The sequence below is a fragment of the Cololabis saira genome, chromosome 12 (genome assembly GCF_033807715.1).
Source record: "Cololabis saira isolate AMF1-May2022 chromosome 12, fColSai1.1, whole genome shotgun sequence".
Classification (NCBI taxonomy): domain Eukaryota; kingdom Metazoa; phylum Chordata; class Actinopteri; order Beloniformes; family Belonidae; genus Cololabis; species Cololabis saira.
Window position 1 is genome coordinate 33167388 of NC_084598.1, and position 17186 is coordinate 33184573.

At 39.9% G+C, this 17186-nt stretch overlaps 1 protein-coding gene across 1 annotated transcript in view; it reads right to left on the reverse strand.

Annotated features, from left to right (window-relative positions):
• Positions 1 to 17186, reverse strand: part of spen (spen family transcriptional repressor) — a 31166-nt gene that overhangs the window by 12627 nt on the left and 1353 nt on the right. Inside the window, exons 2-10 of the mRNA XM_061736670.1 lie at positions 15003 to 15323; positions 7408 to 8022; positions 3216 to 3373; positions 2881 to 3081; positions 2655 to 2806; positions 1392 to 1517; positions 1144 to 1257; positions 941 to 1054; positions 23 to 123 (exon numbers count right to left, since the gene is read on the reverse strand). Coding sequence (XP_061592654.1) covers positions 23 to 123; positions 941 to 1054; positions 1144 to 1257; positions 1392 to 1517; positions 2655 to 2806; positions 2881 to 3081; positions 3216 to 3373; positions 7408 to 8022; positions 15003 to 15323 — 1902 coding nt within the window. The remainder of the gene's footprint in view (positions 1 to 22; positions 124 to 940; positions 1055 to 1143; positions 1258 to 1391; positions 1518 to 2654; positions 2807 to 2880; positions 3082 to 3215; positions 3374 to 7407; positions 8023 to 15002; positions 15324 to 17186) is intronic.

Genomic DNA, 17186 nt, shown 5'->3' on the forward strand with positions numbered 1-17186 from the left:
TTTATAAGAAAACCACACAAACCTTCTTTCAGACAGAATGTCATAAAAGTCTCGAATATCCTGCCCAGACGCCTGCATTGAACGATAAAAAGCCATCTGACTTTCCTGATTTGCAAAGTCCACCTGGAAAAGAGAAAGAAAACTCAGTGGGACTGTCTTAAGATTCACTAATATCACAGATGATACTCTGGAACGGGGGCGAAAATCCCGGGGGGGACAGGGGGGACAAGTCCCCCCCATTAGTAAAGCTGTCCCCCCCTAGAATAATTTGAGACAGAATTAATAATTTTGGAACAATGCAGTAGTATTTAGTAGTGATGCACCAAAATGAAAATTTGTGGCCGAAACCGAAATCGAAAATAATAATAAACAGTAAAATCTCATTACACTTAAAACAAGAGTCATCACCAGAAAAATAACTTATTTGACAATTTTCACCTGTTTCAAGTAAATTTTCACTTGAAATAAGTAGAAAAATCTGCCAGTGGAACGAGATTTATCTTATAAGCAAAACAATCTTGTTCCGCTGGCAGATTTTTCTACTTATTTTAAGTGAAAATATATTTGAAACAGGTGAAAATTGTTGTTTTTTTCTAGTGATGAGTCTTGTTTTAAGTGTAATGAGATTTTTTTTAACTAGAAATAAGACAAATATTCTTGTTAAGATTTTGGGTTTTTGCAGTGTATTATGTCAGATGTGCTGTATTATTGCCACCTTCCACCTAATACCATTGTTTTGTATTACTCTAAGAAAGGTCTTCAGCCTGTTTGCGAGATAGAGTTGAAAATGTATTAAAGGAAGGCTAAAACTTTTATTCCTTGTCCCCCACTGGATTTATTCTCTAAAATCTTACTGTTTATTGTCCCCCCCAACTATGAAACGGGATTTTCGCCCCTGCTCTGGAAGATCGTTTCAAAGCAAAGCCATAGATTAACTTACCTTGATTTTACTCCCCCCGATCTTCCATCCCTTTGTGTCCTTGACTGCCGCTTGTGCATATTCAATGTTGTTATACAGGATGAGGGCCATTCCCTTCATCCTGTCGAATACAACCTTCAAGGCAGAAGAGGAAAGTGAGGGGAAAGTCCCTAGATTTCACAAAACAAACAACGGGCCGGCAGACGAGAACTGAACACGCTTACCTTGACGACGTGTCCATAGCGGCAGAAATGGCGAGTGAGAAACTGCTCCGTCGTGTTTGAGGCCAAACCGTCCAACCAGACACATGTTGTAGGCATACTCTTCCCAAAGCCCAGCTGGGAGGGGGTGGGGGGAGACAGCATGGGATATCAGCATTTGTTTAAGTCAACATTTTACACAAGTACGACATAAATTTCAAAATTAACATAAGTTTCAACATAAGTCCACCATAAATCAACACAAGCCTCACCTTCAGTCTGTTATTACCAAGATACTCGCCATCCATCTTCTTAATGGCCTTGCAGACACTGGCAATGTCACAGTATTGTAGAAAGGCATACTGTGGTGCTCCGTTAACCTTCTTTATGTCGATATCCTTCGGAAACAAACGACAACAAATTAGGAATGGGTGATATTTTACCGTTCACGATATACAGTCAAAAAAATTCCCCACGGTAAGAATTTGTCATCTCGCGGTAAAAACGATAAATTCCCGTTGATGACGTTTTTGTGTAACAAACATGGCGGAAGGCGGATCTGAGAGCGAGGAGCTCGTTGTTAAACGAGGCTCCAGCTCCGTTATCTGGAACTGGTTTGGATTTAAAAAGAGAGACAAGGAGCAAACATCGTCTATCTATGCAGAGTCTGCAAAAACAGAAGGAAATGGTTGTTACATTTTGATATAACGTTTGACTATTACGAAAAAAAATTGCAATAGTATCTAATTTGTGGCATGTTCCAACCACAGGTTAATTTGCACATTTTATTTATATTAGAAGAGGTCATCACTGATAGGATTTTATTGTCAGTGAACTTTTATTTATTTGTCCTGTTTCTTTATTTATCAGGTTGTATTTTTTTCTACTTTGTGATTTTATAAGCTAAGAAAACTTGAAGGACAATGATACTTTTGCTGTTTGCACTGTTATCCCACTGTTTAAGCCATACAGTTTGAATAAATGTTGAATTCTTACATTTCAACGTAAAAATTCCAATCCTGTAACTTTTGCACAGACTCATATCCGGCACTTTACAAACCTCATTGCACATTTCTGTCTATACTTTTTACCTATCCTAAGTTCCTAAGTCACATTTGTTTTTATATTTGTATTGTGTTGCACCAATCCCCAAAACAAATTCCTCGTGTGAAAACTTGGCAATAAACCCTTTTCTGATTCTGATTCAAACTTGTTTCATTTGAGTCATTACAGTTTTGCAGTACAGGTGTACTAATTTAATTGGTTTTTATTAATTCAATTTAATTGGTGTAGTTTAGTAGCATTTAGTATTCTTTTAGAGCAGTGTTTTGGGGGCTCCAAAGACTGAATGTGGTGATAGAGTTATAGTTAAAAAGGTGGAGTTGAATTGGTATTTTTTTATCGTTTATCGGGATAAATGCCAGAAATGATTTTAGTCCATACCGATCATCCCTACTACAAATACATTTTGTCAGAATGATCATAGATCGCTGCGTAACCCCTAGATCATCGACCGTCTAGCGACGTCAACCTACCACTATCTCTCCAAAGCGTTGAAAGATGTTCAGCAAGTCGTGGTAGGTGGTGGTCTTCTCCAAGTTTCCGATGAATAACGTCCGCGTCGCCTTTGGGTGAAACTCGTCGATCCTCTCGTCCAACGGCCTAAACTCGTTCTCGCTTTCAGTCTCTGAAGGATGTGGAACATGAGTGTGCAATTCTGCAAATACGCAGTGAGGCACGTTTGAAAAGACGAGAACTCACCGGGGCCGTTCCAGGCGGTAACATCAATTTGCATGCCGAAAAAAAGCTTCCCCTTTGATGCTCCGAGCGCTTTCTCTTGGTCTTCCTGCTGGCGGAAAAAGACGAGCCCGTAGCGCTCCTCTGAAGCGCCGTGGATTTGCACAGATGTAACTTTCCCATGTTTTTTGAATTCGTGAAACAAACCATCTTTAAGGCTTGTGTCTGTAGAGAGCATATCAAAAGCAAATAAAAGATTATTCTATTTAACTCCATTTTTTCTTTTAGTAAATGGTGCATCATCAGAAACACAGCACGCTTCAGTAAACCCTTCTCCTCTTACTTTTTACACAGCTTACCTGTAGAGCGCACAGGAAGATTTTGGACCTTGATGCCGAAGCTTTTGCGTGGTTCATCCTTGTCAAGTGAGGATAAAGGAAGAGCTGAGGGTGCAGGTACAGCAGCAGACTGTACTGAACGTGCCGGAGATTCATCACTTGAGCTACTGCTTGAATCACTGCAGCAAGAGAGGGATGGAAATCGGGTTGTTGTCTTTTTCTCAGACAAACAGACGTGTCAGACTAAAAAAAAACAGTGTGATCATATTGTGTTATCTTCATCTGGCCAAGAATCCCTTGAAAGTTGTTTGTATTTTCACCTTGATGAATATGACATGAATACTGCAAGTTGAACAGCTTGTTTTTCTTTTATTCTGCAGTGCGTCGTGCACTAATCTAGTTATGTTTCAGTAGGCCTGTGTTGAAAAGATCGATTTTCTGATTCTAAATCGATTCTCATATTAATTCTTAAAAATCGATTCATATGTCTAAAGATCGATTTAAAAAAAAATAATTTTAAATCATTACAACTTTTGGTATTTTTTTTATGACCAAAAAAGGAATGTTTTGTTGGACACAAGCACTATCTAGTGCCATGTTTCTGTCTTTAAATAGGTTTAAAAGTATGAAAACATTAAAGTTTTCAGTTATAATTGCATAAATTGTCTATATTTCTTTGCTTTATATACTGTCTTGGGGTTACATTTGCATAAAATGCTAAAAACCAAATTCTTAATAATGGGAAAAATTGATAATTCTGACCCACACGATGTTTCTGAAAGCAGTTACATCAGCATTCTGGGAGCTGATTGGTCCTTACAGCATCATTAGCTGCCAATACTTGCTGTTGAATCTCAATATAATACTAGTATTAATATGTTGCAGAACTACAGTCATATAATTCATGCAACAGCTGAAAAAACAGTTTTATTAACACTAACCCAAATCGATATCGGAATCGAATCGGATCGAATCAAAGCGTGATAATCGATTCTGAATCTTAAGAATCGGAATCGAATCGATTCTTGACATTTGAATCGATCCCCAGCCCTATGTTTCAGTACATACTTAAGTATCATCTGACTGATTCCAGAGTGGCAAAACATGTCTCTTTGTTTAAACTTGACATATGAAAGGATGGATTAAATATATCTAAAATAAATGATTGCAGAAACAGACAGTTCCCTCATATGAACGCTCATGCAGTGTGCCTTGACTGGCCTTATTCTACTGTTAAATAAAAACACATCAGGGGGGAGCGCAGCTCCTTCCCCCGTCGGTTCATATTTCCGCGGTGCATCTGGTAATCATCACAATCAGGATTTCCAAAAGTGCCAGAGTCGTAGCGGCGGCGCTCACGCGCCCGCTCCCCTCCAACCATTCCCATGTCTGCCTCGGCTTCTCTGGCCCTCTGCTGTTTGTTTCCTTCTCACTTTCTCCTCCTGCGCTCAGACGCTCCCGGAAGTGCCGCTGACGGAGCCCGGCCTGTGGGAGCGGGCATGCAGCCAGCACTGGCCAGAAATTTCCAGTTCCAACTGGATCTCACGGAGGAGGGGGGCGGGGGGGGGGGCAATTACCCATACACAGAGGTAGGCAGTGAGAAAAATATAGCAGCTGTCTCCTGAAACCCCCTCTGCAGCCAGCGCTTCCTCAGCAAACCGCACGTGTCGCTGCATGTCGTTCAGAAAATACATCAACTAAATATGTAGATTTATGGGTTAAGCCAATTCATTTAATAACAGAAACTGTCAAAGACAGCCTGTAAACTTCCCCACCTTCATCTTAATATGAATGTTTGTGAAAGAATTTGAATGAAAAGAAAATTGCTGGATTCAAAACCAGTGAGAGTCAAAGCCGTCGGTCTCCGTGACACCAGAAATCTCCTTCATGTACACACTGTACAGTTTTTGTATAAATGATGCCCATGTTCTGAATATTACTCAAATATTCAGAGTTATAACACGAGAGATTCACTGCACTGTGACTCGCTCATCAATTAAAATACATCTTCAAAGATATCATTTCATAAACAAATTCAACATGAAGCGCTGGCTTATCATCGTCAACAGATTTACGTTAGGATACCGACCACAAGCTCAAACACCAACCCAATGACGGAAAAATGAATTAAAACATAAGTGCGCATAAAGATGAAGAGATTAAACACAATCCATACAAAATGTGTCTTTTAAAGCAGCTATGAAGTTCATTTTTTTCCTCGCTTCTGCTCCAGTCAACAGCCTTTCAATCAGCTTTGTAAAAAAGGAACCATTGTTGAAAATTTTAATTATAGAACAAAAAACAAAAAAACAGTGCTGACATGCCGCATTTCTAAATGATCAGATGTTCGGGTCGCGGTTCAATAAAAACTGATAGAGTACCGCTGAGGGAACCGAGCAGCTTGCAGAATATTAGGAGATATTTTATCTTCAATGGCCGATCGTGTGAACCGCAGCTGCTATGAAGGTTGAGCAACATTTTGCTCCATGTGAGGGTCTCTGCTATCTGCATCATGCTTGCACATGTTGCACAACTTAGAAAATGTTATTTTAACCCAAAAACGGCTGCAACTTCATGAGCTGATAAAAACAAATGCTACGAAGAATCCATCAAGCACAGATCATGTGAAATGATATATAGAGGGTCTGCATTGACGTCACTTTCCCATTGGACCACGCCCCCTTACTCGCACTGAGTAGCAAAACAGTGGAGAAGACGGGATAACAGCCGATTATCGGCTTAAATTAAAGGCGGCTGGACTTGACAGTGACCCGTACAGTTACCCCAAGAACCAGTGGTCCATGGACATTAATATTTGGCAAATCGAGTTTCCTGATATTCATATCTACTTAATTTCTACGCCGGGGGAATACACGAAGCAAAGCTTGAAGACATACAAAAGTCTTGATGCTTGGTCCGACTTCAAGGCAGGATTTGTTGGCGAAATTAAAGTGATGAGGACACCGAACTTTATGATTTGACCGTTTAACGTTAGCTACCCAAAAATCCAACATTACCTGATACAAAATGGGAACCGCAAATCCACGTTTCAGTGCCTGGAATCCAGTTGTTTCTGCGAATTGCAGCGATCCATTTGTCTCTCTTAAGCTTATTTTTCAGCAGTCTGTAAAACGATAACTCTGATTTCTTGCTAAATCTATGAGTACAGTCGATCGCACCACAGCTCTTTCCCATTTTAGATGATTTCCAGTTGCTCAAACTGAAAGTTTACGCTGCCACTCAGTGGGCGAAACCTAGGGGTGGGCGATATATCGAGATTTTAATATATATCGATATATTTTCAAACGCGATATGGTACAAGACAATATCGTTTATATCGATTTAAAAAAAAAAAAAGTTTTTTTTTTTTTATTATTATTTTGATATAGCTTATTTTGTGACAAATTGACTTGAATGTTTTTTGAGATTTGCACAAATGTTTTGTTATTTGCACAACTGTCAACCTCAGTGGAAAAGTCTGCCTGTTACTGTCTACATTGTATTAATTGCACAGTGTATTTTAATTTAACTGTTATGCAGGAAAGGGATATTTGTTTTATTTTTATTCAAGAAGCATTTCTATTCTATATATGCAGGCAGTTTATTTTTATTTCATTTGTTTTATACATTTTGATATTGTGCAGACCTCTGTTAATAAAAGGTACCTGTGTGACATTTGGCACGAGGCTTTGTATTAAAACTGACTGTTTTTTTAAGGGTTTGCCTCAGAAAAAATGAAGCTAACAGAGATGCTATGCTATAATGCTTTGGGGGAAACCACAATTATGGCACAGAAAAAATATCGATATATATCGAGTATCGCCATTCAGCTAGAAAATATTGAGATATGACTTTTGGTCAATATCGCCCAGCCCTATTTCGGTGCCTGGAATCCAGTTGTTTCTGCGAATTGCAGCGATCCATTTGTCTCTCTTAAGCTTATTTTTCGGCAGTCTGTAAAACGATAACTCTGATTTCTTGCTAAGTCTATGAGTACAGTCGATCCCACAACAGCTCTTTCCCATTTTAGATGTTTTCCAGTTGCTCAAACTGAAAGTTTACGCTGCCACTCAGTCTTTCTGCAACTCAGTGGGCGTAACCCCCTGTGAAGTCGCATCTGTGACGTCATGCGCATTCCCTCTATATATATAAAAAAGTCAAAATGGAGCCCAACCAAAGCTGAACATGTGAGAGGAACATAAAGCTTCCTCACCTGCCACTGGTGCTGCTGGTGGTGCTGCTGACCGAGTCTGAGCTGGAGGAGCGGCTGCGAGAGCCGGAGCCGCTGCGGGAGCGCGGTGGCCGGGCGGCCTGGCTCACCAGTCTCTGCGGAGAGGGATTCCGGGAATGGGTGGAGTGTGGGGACCGGCTGCGGCTGTGGCGGTAGGCCCGCTCCCCGCGCCGGCCCCGCTCCTCCCTGTAAAGGTCCCTGTGCACCACGCTGGCCAAGGTGAAAGGTTCCCGGGCTCGAGGCTCGTAGCGAGTCTCCGGCGTCTCAAAACGACAAGGGCTCCGGCTGTGGGAGCGGTAGAAACCCACAGTACTGGACGTAGATCCCCCGGTTCCACCCGCCGAGGTCCCCGCTGACACACCAGCTCCCGCGCTCACGGCAACGGCCCCAACTATAGTTCCAGCGACTCCCGGTGACACCGTTGTGCCACTTCCACTGGAGGTGCCAGACCCGCTCCCGGCGGCGCTCAGAGTCCTCTCTCTTGCATCGCGATAATAGTCGGGTTCGTAGTGCCTTTGGCGTTCGAAACTGCTGCCGGGACGCTCGTGATGTCCATACGCGCCGTGATCGTACACTCGATCCCGACTTTCAGCAGTCCTAGAAAAAAAAAAAAAAAAAAAAACATGAAAAGACGAGAAATGACTTGGCAGTTACACTTTGGTTACTGGAGAACAGGTTCTGCATCACAGAGGACAAACAAAAGTATCACGAGTCTGGTGGGTTGGTCGTAATCAGACACAAGGAAAGGCAGAGAGAAGTGTCTGTAAAGGTCAGAGAGAGATGTCGGTATCACACGAGAACTGTTTCTCGTCCTTAAGGCCGAACTGGAGGGGTTTTAACTGAGCGATGGCTTAAAAAAAGCTAGCGTCTGATATTTCATCTTTCTCGTCGAACGGTTCAAGCACTTGAAAAAACAAGAAACCCAACAGTTCCCTCTGGCATCATATACCGTATTTTCTGGACTATAAGCTGCTACTTTTTTCATAGGTTTTGAACCATGCGGCTTATACAAAGGTGCGGCTATTCTGTGGATTTTTCTTCCACCGCTCGGGGCGCTCTAACCGGAATTAGAATCAAAGCTAAGACAAGATAAATGCAAAGAAGAATACGCTACTTCTTCTTTAGCAGATAGAAGTAGGTAGAAGCAGATTTCAAACAGATAAATAGATAAATAAATACCGGTTATTTTCTCTTGGTTCTGTCCCGTTTTAAACAGCAAAGTTGCTGCCGTGTTAAAAAGATCTATTTAGGTACAAACATGTACATCATTTACAGTTCAAAATAGTTCTGTACATGTAGTAAATATCTAATCTAACAACATAAATATCTGCGGCTATCTTTTTTTTTTTTAAATGCAGGTGCAGCTTATGGTCCAGAAAATACGGTAACTCTATAAAAAGTCCAGACAATAACACGTGCTTGAAGGTTATTTTGTATAAATCTGTCTTTGTATTTAAATGGGTTGGTTTGAATAATTTGTTTTATTAAAATATAGATAAAAAACATCACTATACGGCCAGTCTTTCAGACTTTCGTGTTGCCTTTCTGAAAACAGCAATTTACACAATTTAATTTGGAAATGAAACAGCGGTTGTGTAACAAAACCCACCACCATGAGCCTTTACTGTAGCTTTAATTAAGATAAAATTACTAATCAGAAAATTTACCTAATTTGGTTTAATATAAAAAAATATTGAAAACTCCTTTTTGAAGGATTATTGTAAAATAAGAGACACATTTCTATTTTATCCATTTAAAACCAACAGGATGAGAAAAGAATTGGTAAAAATTCATAAGAGATTTGAGTTTTAGGAGAAAATATAGCTTAAGTGTCACATCTGGACTACAGGCTGGTCCAGGACCATAAAAATGCATTTTTTCCTCAATGACAATCATGTTTTTCTGAGTTACTTGTAGATAAAAATAATCTATAGAAATAGTACTTGGGTAGTGTGGCCATACTGACCTACAGGGGGAAGTTTCCAAGATGCTACTTGTACAGGAAATGAAAAATTAGTCTGACTGAGTCTATTTTTGTTGAAAAGGCTGATTTGTATCGTCATATGTCCAAACGGTCCACACGGTTTTCAGAACAAGCGCTGCTTTCATTCGCCATTTTACCCGTCAATTTACGCTCCTCATAAAAAAGAAAAAGAAAACATAACATGAATCAATATCGTCAATAAAGACTGTCTACCAGTAATTATCTTGGAACATAGGAGTTGTAATAAATATAGATCTTTGGCTTTGCATGTCGCATGTATGAATCATTCGTGCTTGTACCAGAGAAGGAAGGCGGTTGCGTGGAAACGCAGGTATAGAGTACGGTATGGCAGGAGAAGGTCATTAATTGTTTTGTGTTTGTGCTGCATCTTAAGCTCTTTATCCGCAGACGCCACATTTCTAAATTTAAATGATTTTTTTGTAATATGATTCAATTATAATGTATAAATCTGTAAACTATACAAACCGTAACACATGTCTACGTTGAAAGGGGCGCACAATTTATTCAGCAAAAATTCAATTTTCCTTTTAATAACATTGTTAGAGCTTAACGTGAAATGATGCCTTCACACCCCTGACAGGCTAATCTTACACCTGCAGCATGAAACGCTCTCGCGGCTGCTGCACATGTTCGGTGTTCGGGGTAAATGCTGCTTCAATGTTAAGACAAGTCAGCGTTCCTTCTCCTTCCAGTGTGATAGCCATCAGATGTGGGAGAGGAGGTTTGAGACTCTATTTCTCTGGTGGCTCCAGCCCTTTCTGTCGGGTCCAGCTCAGGGCGACGAGGTCGGAGCTTATTCCCTGTCCAATAGTCCGCAAGTCAAGTGCAAAGCAAAGAAAATCTCTAACGCAGATAGAAAGTTCCACAAGCTTTGATCAGTATTTTTATAGAAAAATATGCATTTATTTTATAAGTAAATTTGATATAAAAATTAACATGGCCACTAAATCATTTTATTATCAAAAACAAAGACCTGTAATTACCTTCTTAATATGCTGACTTCTTATTTTAGAGACTATACAAAAGGCAACATTTATTATTTATCCAAGTCAGTGGTTATTAATCTGCTATCGCTGTTGTTGAAATAGGTTTTTAATAAATTTTTGCACGTTTCTTTTAGTTCTTGACAAAGGAATAATATACATGAATATATTTTAACTTATAATTAAATTGATTATTAGGGTGATTAAAACCCAACATCTACAACAAGTAGATTTAACGTAAAAAATACATTAAAATGAGCTTTACCCTTGAGTTTTAACATACGTTTCCATTTCTTTTCAGACGGATCCCTAAAAGATCTTCCTCTGCATCACTGGAGCTCTGTGATGTCCTGAAACTGGATTTGCTCGACAAGAAGAGTTTCTTCAAATACTCAATCTGGCTTTTGCACATTAAACTGCCGGAACTGAGTGGAAATGGCCCCGTCTGCTAAAAAACATGAGCGATTTGTAACGACGCCTTTGTTCTCCACGATGTGCGCAAGCTGAAGGTCTTCGCCGTTGAGCACAATATTTCAGATCCTTATCAAAAGTATTGCACGAAGCCTTTCCTCCAAAAGGCTTTCGCCATGACAACAAGGATGTATCCACATCATACGCAGCCCTGGACGGGGATGGTAAATTGGTTTAGAGGAAAACACAATGGGTCAGGCGCAAATTCTGCTTCAGCTTATTTGATTCAAACATCTGCGTACTAGACTCATGAATAAAATTCATCGTAGGAGGATGTCTGATGTGAAATTGATGGATTACCTTGACCCCCAGACGCTCTCCAAAAATGCTAATTTGGTGGCACAAGCTTGCTGCTCAACAGATACCCTTCAATTTCACTTTACACAAACCGGGCCTTACATTATTCATGGAGGTTAATAATAATTCAGTTAGACTTTTTTTCCAGGCATGATTTCCATCAGTGTGTGATTATTTGTCAGTTCTAATGCATGCTAAACACGTCAAGTGTTGGGGGGTTTTGTGAGAAGCATAATTTTGAACATGCATTCTATATGATAAAGGAAAAAAGAGCTGTTATAAATGTAGGTTGAGTCATACGAGAGCAATATATCTGCATCCATCTAAAAGAATCACTGAGCAGCTGACAGCTGGATATGTTATTGCGATGCACACAAAAGATTTAACTGAACACCTCGGTGTCGTCAAAGGCTGGAACAAATGAAGCAAATTACATTTTACATTGCAATTATATAATCACAGTATTTAAGTACGTCACGTTGTAAAAATCTCTTTGAAAACTCATCTGAGAAAGAATTTGGACTCAAACCCACCAAAGGGGAGTGTTTGTTTTGTGGTAATGGGGTAAACACAACCCAAATCAATGCAATCCATCAGTCTGACAATTCTCTGAGCTCAGTATTACAACAGACCAGTCAGACTCTGGGAGGTCGGACTTTATGTAAATAGTAGCTGAGAAAAAATAATAATATTAATCATAATAATAACAGCAATATTAGCAATAAGTGAGTGCTATTAAATAACTCTAAAGGGGTTGTATCTGGGTTTTATGCTTGAGAATCAAGACCATTCCAACTGTACGATGTGCAAAAATATTCAATTTGTCCCTATTACTTATATAAATGTGATAAATAAGCATTTTCAAATACATTTGCTACATATTTCCTGTAAATTTTGTTTTTTCTAATCAAATACAGCAGAGATAAGCCAAAGATCCAAACATTTCCAATTATTTAGTATCAATTTTTTTTATTATTATTATAAATCGTCTAGTTGTTTCAGAAAATAAATATTGATACTACTTTAGCACAACCTGGACTTCAATGTGTGAACAATAAATTATATTAATAAAAAAAGATTGTTTTATCGTATGTTGTTTCAGTTATCCTCAATATTCGGAAAATATGCAAGATAAGGAATGAAAATTATAATGACGATATGACTTGCGATATATAAACCAATACTTTAGTGTATGGCGTCAATGTCGGCAATGCAATGAAAACTGAACCCTTACTGGCAGTAAACGGCCTGTGCAGATAGTAAAGAAATGAATTATTTTCATTCGAGCTAAAATATTTTATTTTTAAAAATTATTAAATTAATTATTAAAAAAAAAAAATCAGTAAATAAAAAACATTAAAAAAAATAACAAATTCATGTCAATTGAAATCTAAATTGGCATTTAGAGGTCTAAAGTTTCCTATGATCGGCCATTATTGGCATTTAGGTTATGAATCCGTGCAACTTGGAAAATAAAAGACTAGCATTTATCACGATTTTTTTCTAATTGCTTTTGTTTTTCTGATGTTGATACTGTGATGATGAAATATTTTTGCCGCATTATACAGGATGTTAAGTCTAGACTGTCATTTTGGCTCTTGGGCTATTTTTAGGTTTACTGTAATTATTAAACATTGCTCCCTCAGCACATATTCTGGGGAATCCCTTCCTTGCATGGTTCATACTACAAACACAGCAATGCTGGAAATTTGGGGGAGGGGGGTTTTCTTTCAATTGACTTTTAAAATACTTTTCAACTAAATGTTATTCGAAACTTAAGCCTTTTAAATAAAAAACAGTACATACTTAATTATCGCGTCAACAGCTGTATCTATTAAAACACAGGAGAGCAGAGGGAGGAGCTGGGGGCGGGGTCAGGTGAGAGGAAGAGAAAGGAAAACAATACAAGGGAAAGTACAAAACTCTGCATTTAAACATTCAGGCAGTGATAATCGTCTATAATACGCCGGCTACTTTGGTTAGTGGGGAAAATGGAGAGAGACAGGGGATCAAACTAGGGGGTTAGAGAGGACAGCTAAAATACACAGGGCAGGACATACCAACCTTGTGACTGTGAGAGTGGTAACTTGACCTATAATTCCAAATACAATTTAGGGAGATACAACTTTGTGAGCAAAAAATTAGGCAAAAATGTTGAGTGGAGCAGGGGAAAAAACTGAAGCACAGCTGTTCACGTTTCAAAGCGTAATCCTTATCTTCGGAGCAGGGCACCTCGTGTGCACGGACGACCCCGAGTGTCCGCTTTGGTTGGAATAATCAAGTTCAATATCCATCCACACTTGTGACGAAAAATGGCGCCGCGTTGAGTCCGATAAAATTATGAAATCCATGACATTGTCTTCGGTGTGTTGACCATAGAATCCACGACGACGCCGGTAAAACTCTCACTTCTCGTTTATGAAGTCCGTGGAGTAATTTCCTTTGGTGTGATTAGAGGTGACGACAAGACAATGTAGTATGGTAGTAATCCAGATTGGAGAGGTAGTAGTACAGAAGCAGTCCTCCTAAAGGCGGAGACCACGCGGAACAATGATGGACTTCGTGGATGTTCATGTCTCACGTCCATCCATCCATCCATCCATCCATCCATCCGTCCATCACCTCCTTTGCGAACAAAAGTGTCCACGAGCCGTCCGAACCTGGTCTGAGTCAGTGGCGAGCGCAGTTGACCGGTGCAACTCAGTTCTCTGATTCTGCGCGCCTCTTTCGTCGTATCCGTCACGTAGTCCCAGGTTGACCAAAGCTTTCAAGGTTAGTAATCCACAAGCGAGTTATCTCCACTGAAAAGGTTTTTCCAGTCACGACTCCACAGTGCCTTCTCTGATTCATATCATCCAAATATAGTCCTCGCTGGTCCTTAGCAAACATCAGTCATGGAAAAGTTAAAAAAATAATGATAATAATCTCCACAAAAATAAGACAGAAGAGAAAAAAACAAAGTCTTTTGCTCACTTGTTTCTGTTTTCTCTAGTAGAGGTCTCCCAGAAATACATTTTTTTTTATGCCCTGATTAGAATGAATCCCAAATAAAACCAAAAAAAAGGAAGAAGGAACCAAAGGAAGCGACCCATACCTTTAGAATTACAGCATATTCTTCCTGTGTGTGGCCAGTGTTAATCCAACAGTGGGGAATAAATATCCTGTGTAGGTTATCCACATGGCTCCAACCCACAAGAGAAATGAGCTCCTCCGTGAGGTAACCGTGCACGGTAACTGAAAACCAACAATGGTGTCTTATACCAGTAATGTGTATTGGTGCCTCGGTGGGTTTGTTACACGAGTGAAAATGGGAGACATTAATCCATCGAACAGGGCACGTAATTCCAGATTAGGGGGAATCCCAGGGATGGCCGTTGGACCACTCTCTCTTTTTCTTTCTCTGCCTTTTCTCCCTGTCTTTCTCTCTCCAGCAATCTCCAATAATCCTGGGAAATTTTTTTTACGATATCCAATCTGTGCCCCGTGTTTTCCGCAACTGATACATCCACCTAACAGAGACATTTAATCTCACAAGAATAATCCCCGACAGAATTTTTTTGAACTACTGCCTGTTTATTTATGCGAAGAAAAAAAAGAGATATATCCTGTCACTTACAGAATACAGCAGTGTCTACCTGTACGTTTGCATCCAGGAGCACAGAAGGGCTCCCTCTTAGATCTAACTCTTGAACATGAACTGTTTTTTCTCCTCTTTAACCCCCAAACACGTAAATGAACAGGTGATGGAAAGATGCTCGGAGGTAAGGTGTTTACCAGAAACCACGGTTCGCCCTGCCTTCAGAGAAACTTTGTCCACTTACCCGTCTAGTCTGCGTTCATAGCGTCCATCTCTGCTGTGGAGCGACGTGGGGGCCCCATACACGGCCCCCCCTGCCGCCCTTGTGAACCCTGTTACATCCCGGCCACGAGAGCCTAAGGACAGACTATCGTCCAGCCCCCGCGCTGCACTAGGAATTGTGCCCGGTTCATTGTAATCAGTGCGCAGGTCTCTGTCCCCCATCTTGTTGATAGCATTATGAGCCTTTTGAGCGCTCTTGATGTCCACAAAATCCACAAAGGCCGCGACTCCACCTTCTGAACCGCGCTTGGGCAGGACCTTGACACTCTCCACCCGTCCATATCTAAAGGAATGAAACAAAAGGAAAGACACGGTGACCACCAGGTTTGCAAATGCATATATACACGCTGCATTAGTTCACTTTGAAAACGACTATTTTTACAATATATTCACAGCTTTTTCAAACCGCTCTATTGCTGATGTTCAGTGTGTCCATGTGAGCTCATGTATTTTCGTGTGTGTGTGTGTGTGTGTGTGTGTGTGTGTGTGTGTCAGTATATGTGAGTGCATGGATGCAGAAGTGGGAGGTAAGGAGGTTTTGCACTTGTTTTCCGCTCTGTGCTTGTTTTTTTTTTCCTTTTTTACAAGGCCACAGTAACCCAGCAACTAGACCTGAACCTTGGAACAGTGCACGTTAATAAATGCATACATTTTCCAACATTAGCGTTATATCCTGGAGGAAGTTGATCTTGGAAGGATTCAACAGCTGTAAAATTAACAGATAAGCTGCATATTAAGGTTTCTGGTTTAAAATAGAAAAATTGGGTACAACACTGATTTATGTCTTTTTACATATTCCAACATAATTTCCTTTTTTTTTTGCACCACCAGGGCTTGAGGTTTTGTTTAGTTTTTTTATAGATTTACATGGGCAATTATCCCGTTGGTTGCAAAAATAATCATGTAAATACAAATATCCCTCTTTATGCTTTAGGCTGCTTGCAAAAGCATCTTCATGAACTGACTCCTGCGCAAAATTAAAAAAGAAAAAAAGGTTCAGGGGGTGTGCACTGCAAAAACTCAAATTCTTAACAAGAATGTTTGTCTTATTTCTAGTTAAAATGTCTCATTTTTAGTCAATAAAAATCTCATTACACTTAAAACAAGACTCATCACTGGAAAAAACAACAATTTTCACCTGTTTCAAATAGATTTTCACTTAAAATAAGCAGAAAAATCTGCCAGTGGAACAAGATTTTTTTTGCTTGTAATGAGAAGATAAACCTTGTCCCACTGGCAGATTTTTCTACTTATTTCAAGTGAAAATTTTATTTGAAACAGGTGAAAATTGTCAAATAAGTTATTTTTCTGATAATTACCCTTTTTTTAAGTGTAATGAGATTTTCTGACTAAAAATAAGACATTTCAACTAGAAATAAGACCAATATTCCTGGTAAGATTTTGAGTTTTTTGCAGTGTGCTTTTTCTCCCTCTGCGAGGGGACGACAGGGAGCTCATAAATTTATTGGCATGCCAGTTCCCAACACCGAAAAGCCCCCGACGCCATCTTAGAGCAGCTCTCCACACTGCTTACTCATTGTGCCGTCCCCCATCTTCAATGACTCCCATCACACGTCGGGCTGTCATGCACCTGCATGCTGCCCTTCTATTCTGCCTGTGGCCAGGGCTGCAGGAGCGGAGCTCTGCAGGAGCTCTGCAGCCTCGCAGACCAGCCCCGCTCTGCCTGTGCTGTTGCAACAGCAGCCCTCCCCCCTTCAAACATAACGTTATCATACCATGGGATTATGTAAATAACACCGTATATACGGGGCTCATTACGGCAAAGCTGCATGAATCCATTTTTTTGTAGTCCACATTTGCTGCATCAATCCAGCTCATTGAGAAGAATTAAAAAAAATTGTCACAATAGCCTGAAAAGCTGCAGATTAGTGTTAAATATATATATATATATATATATATATATATATATATATATATATATATATATATATATATATATATATATATATATATATATATATCATAAATCAGCCTTTACAAGTTTATGGGCTGTCTGCTTTTCCTGCACACATGAACCGAGCCGGGCTGCTATTTCCTTGACAGACTGGGGGGGAGGAGGCGAGAACACACACACACACACACACACACACACACGCACATGCACATGCACACACACACACACACA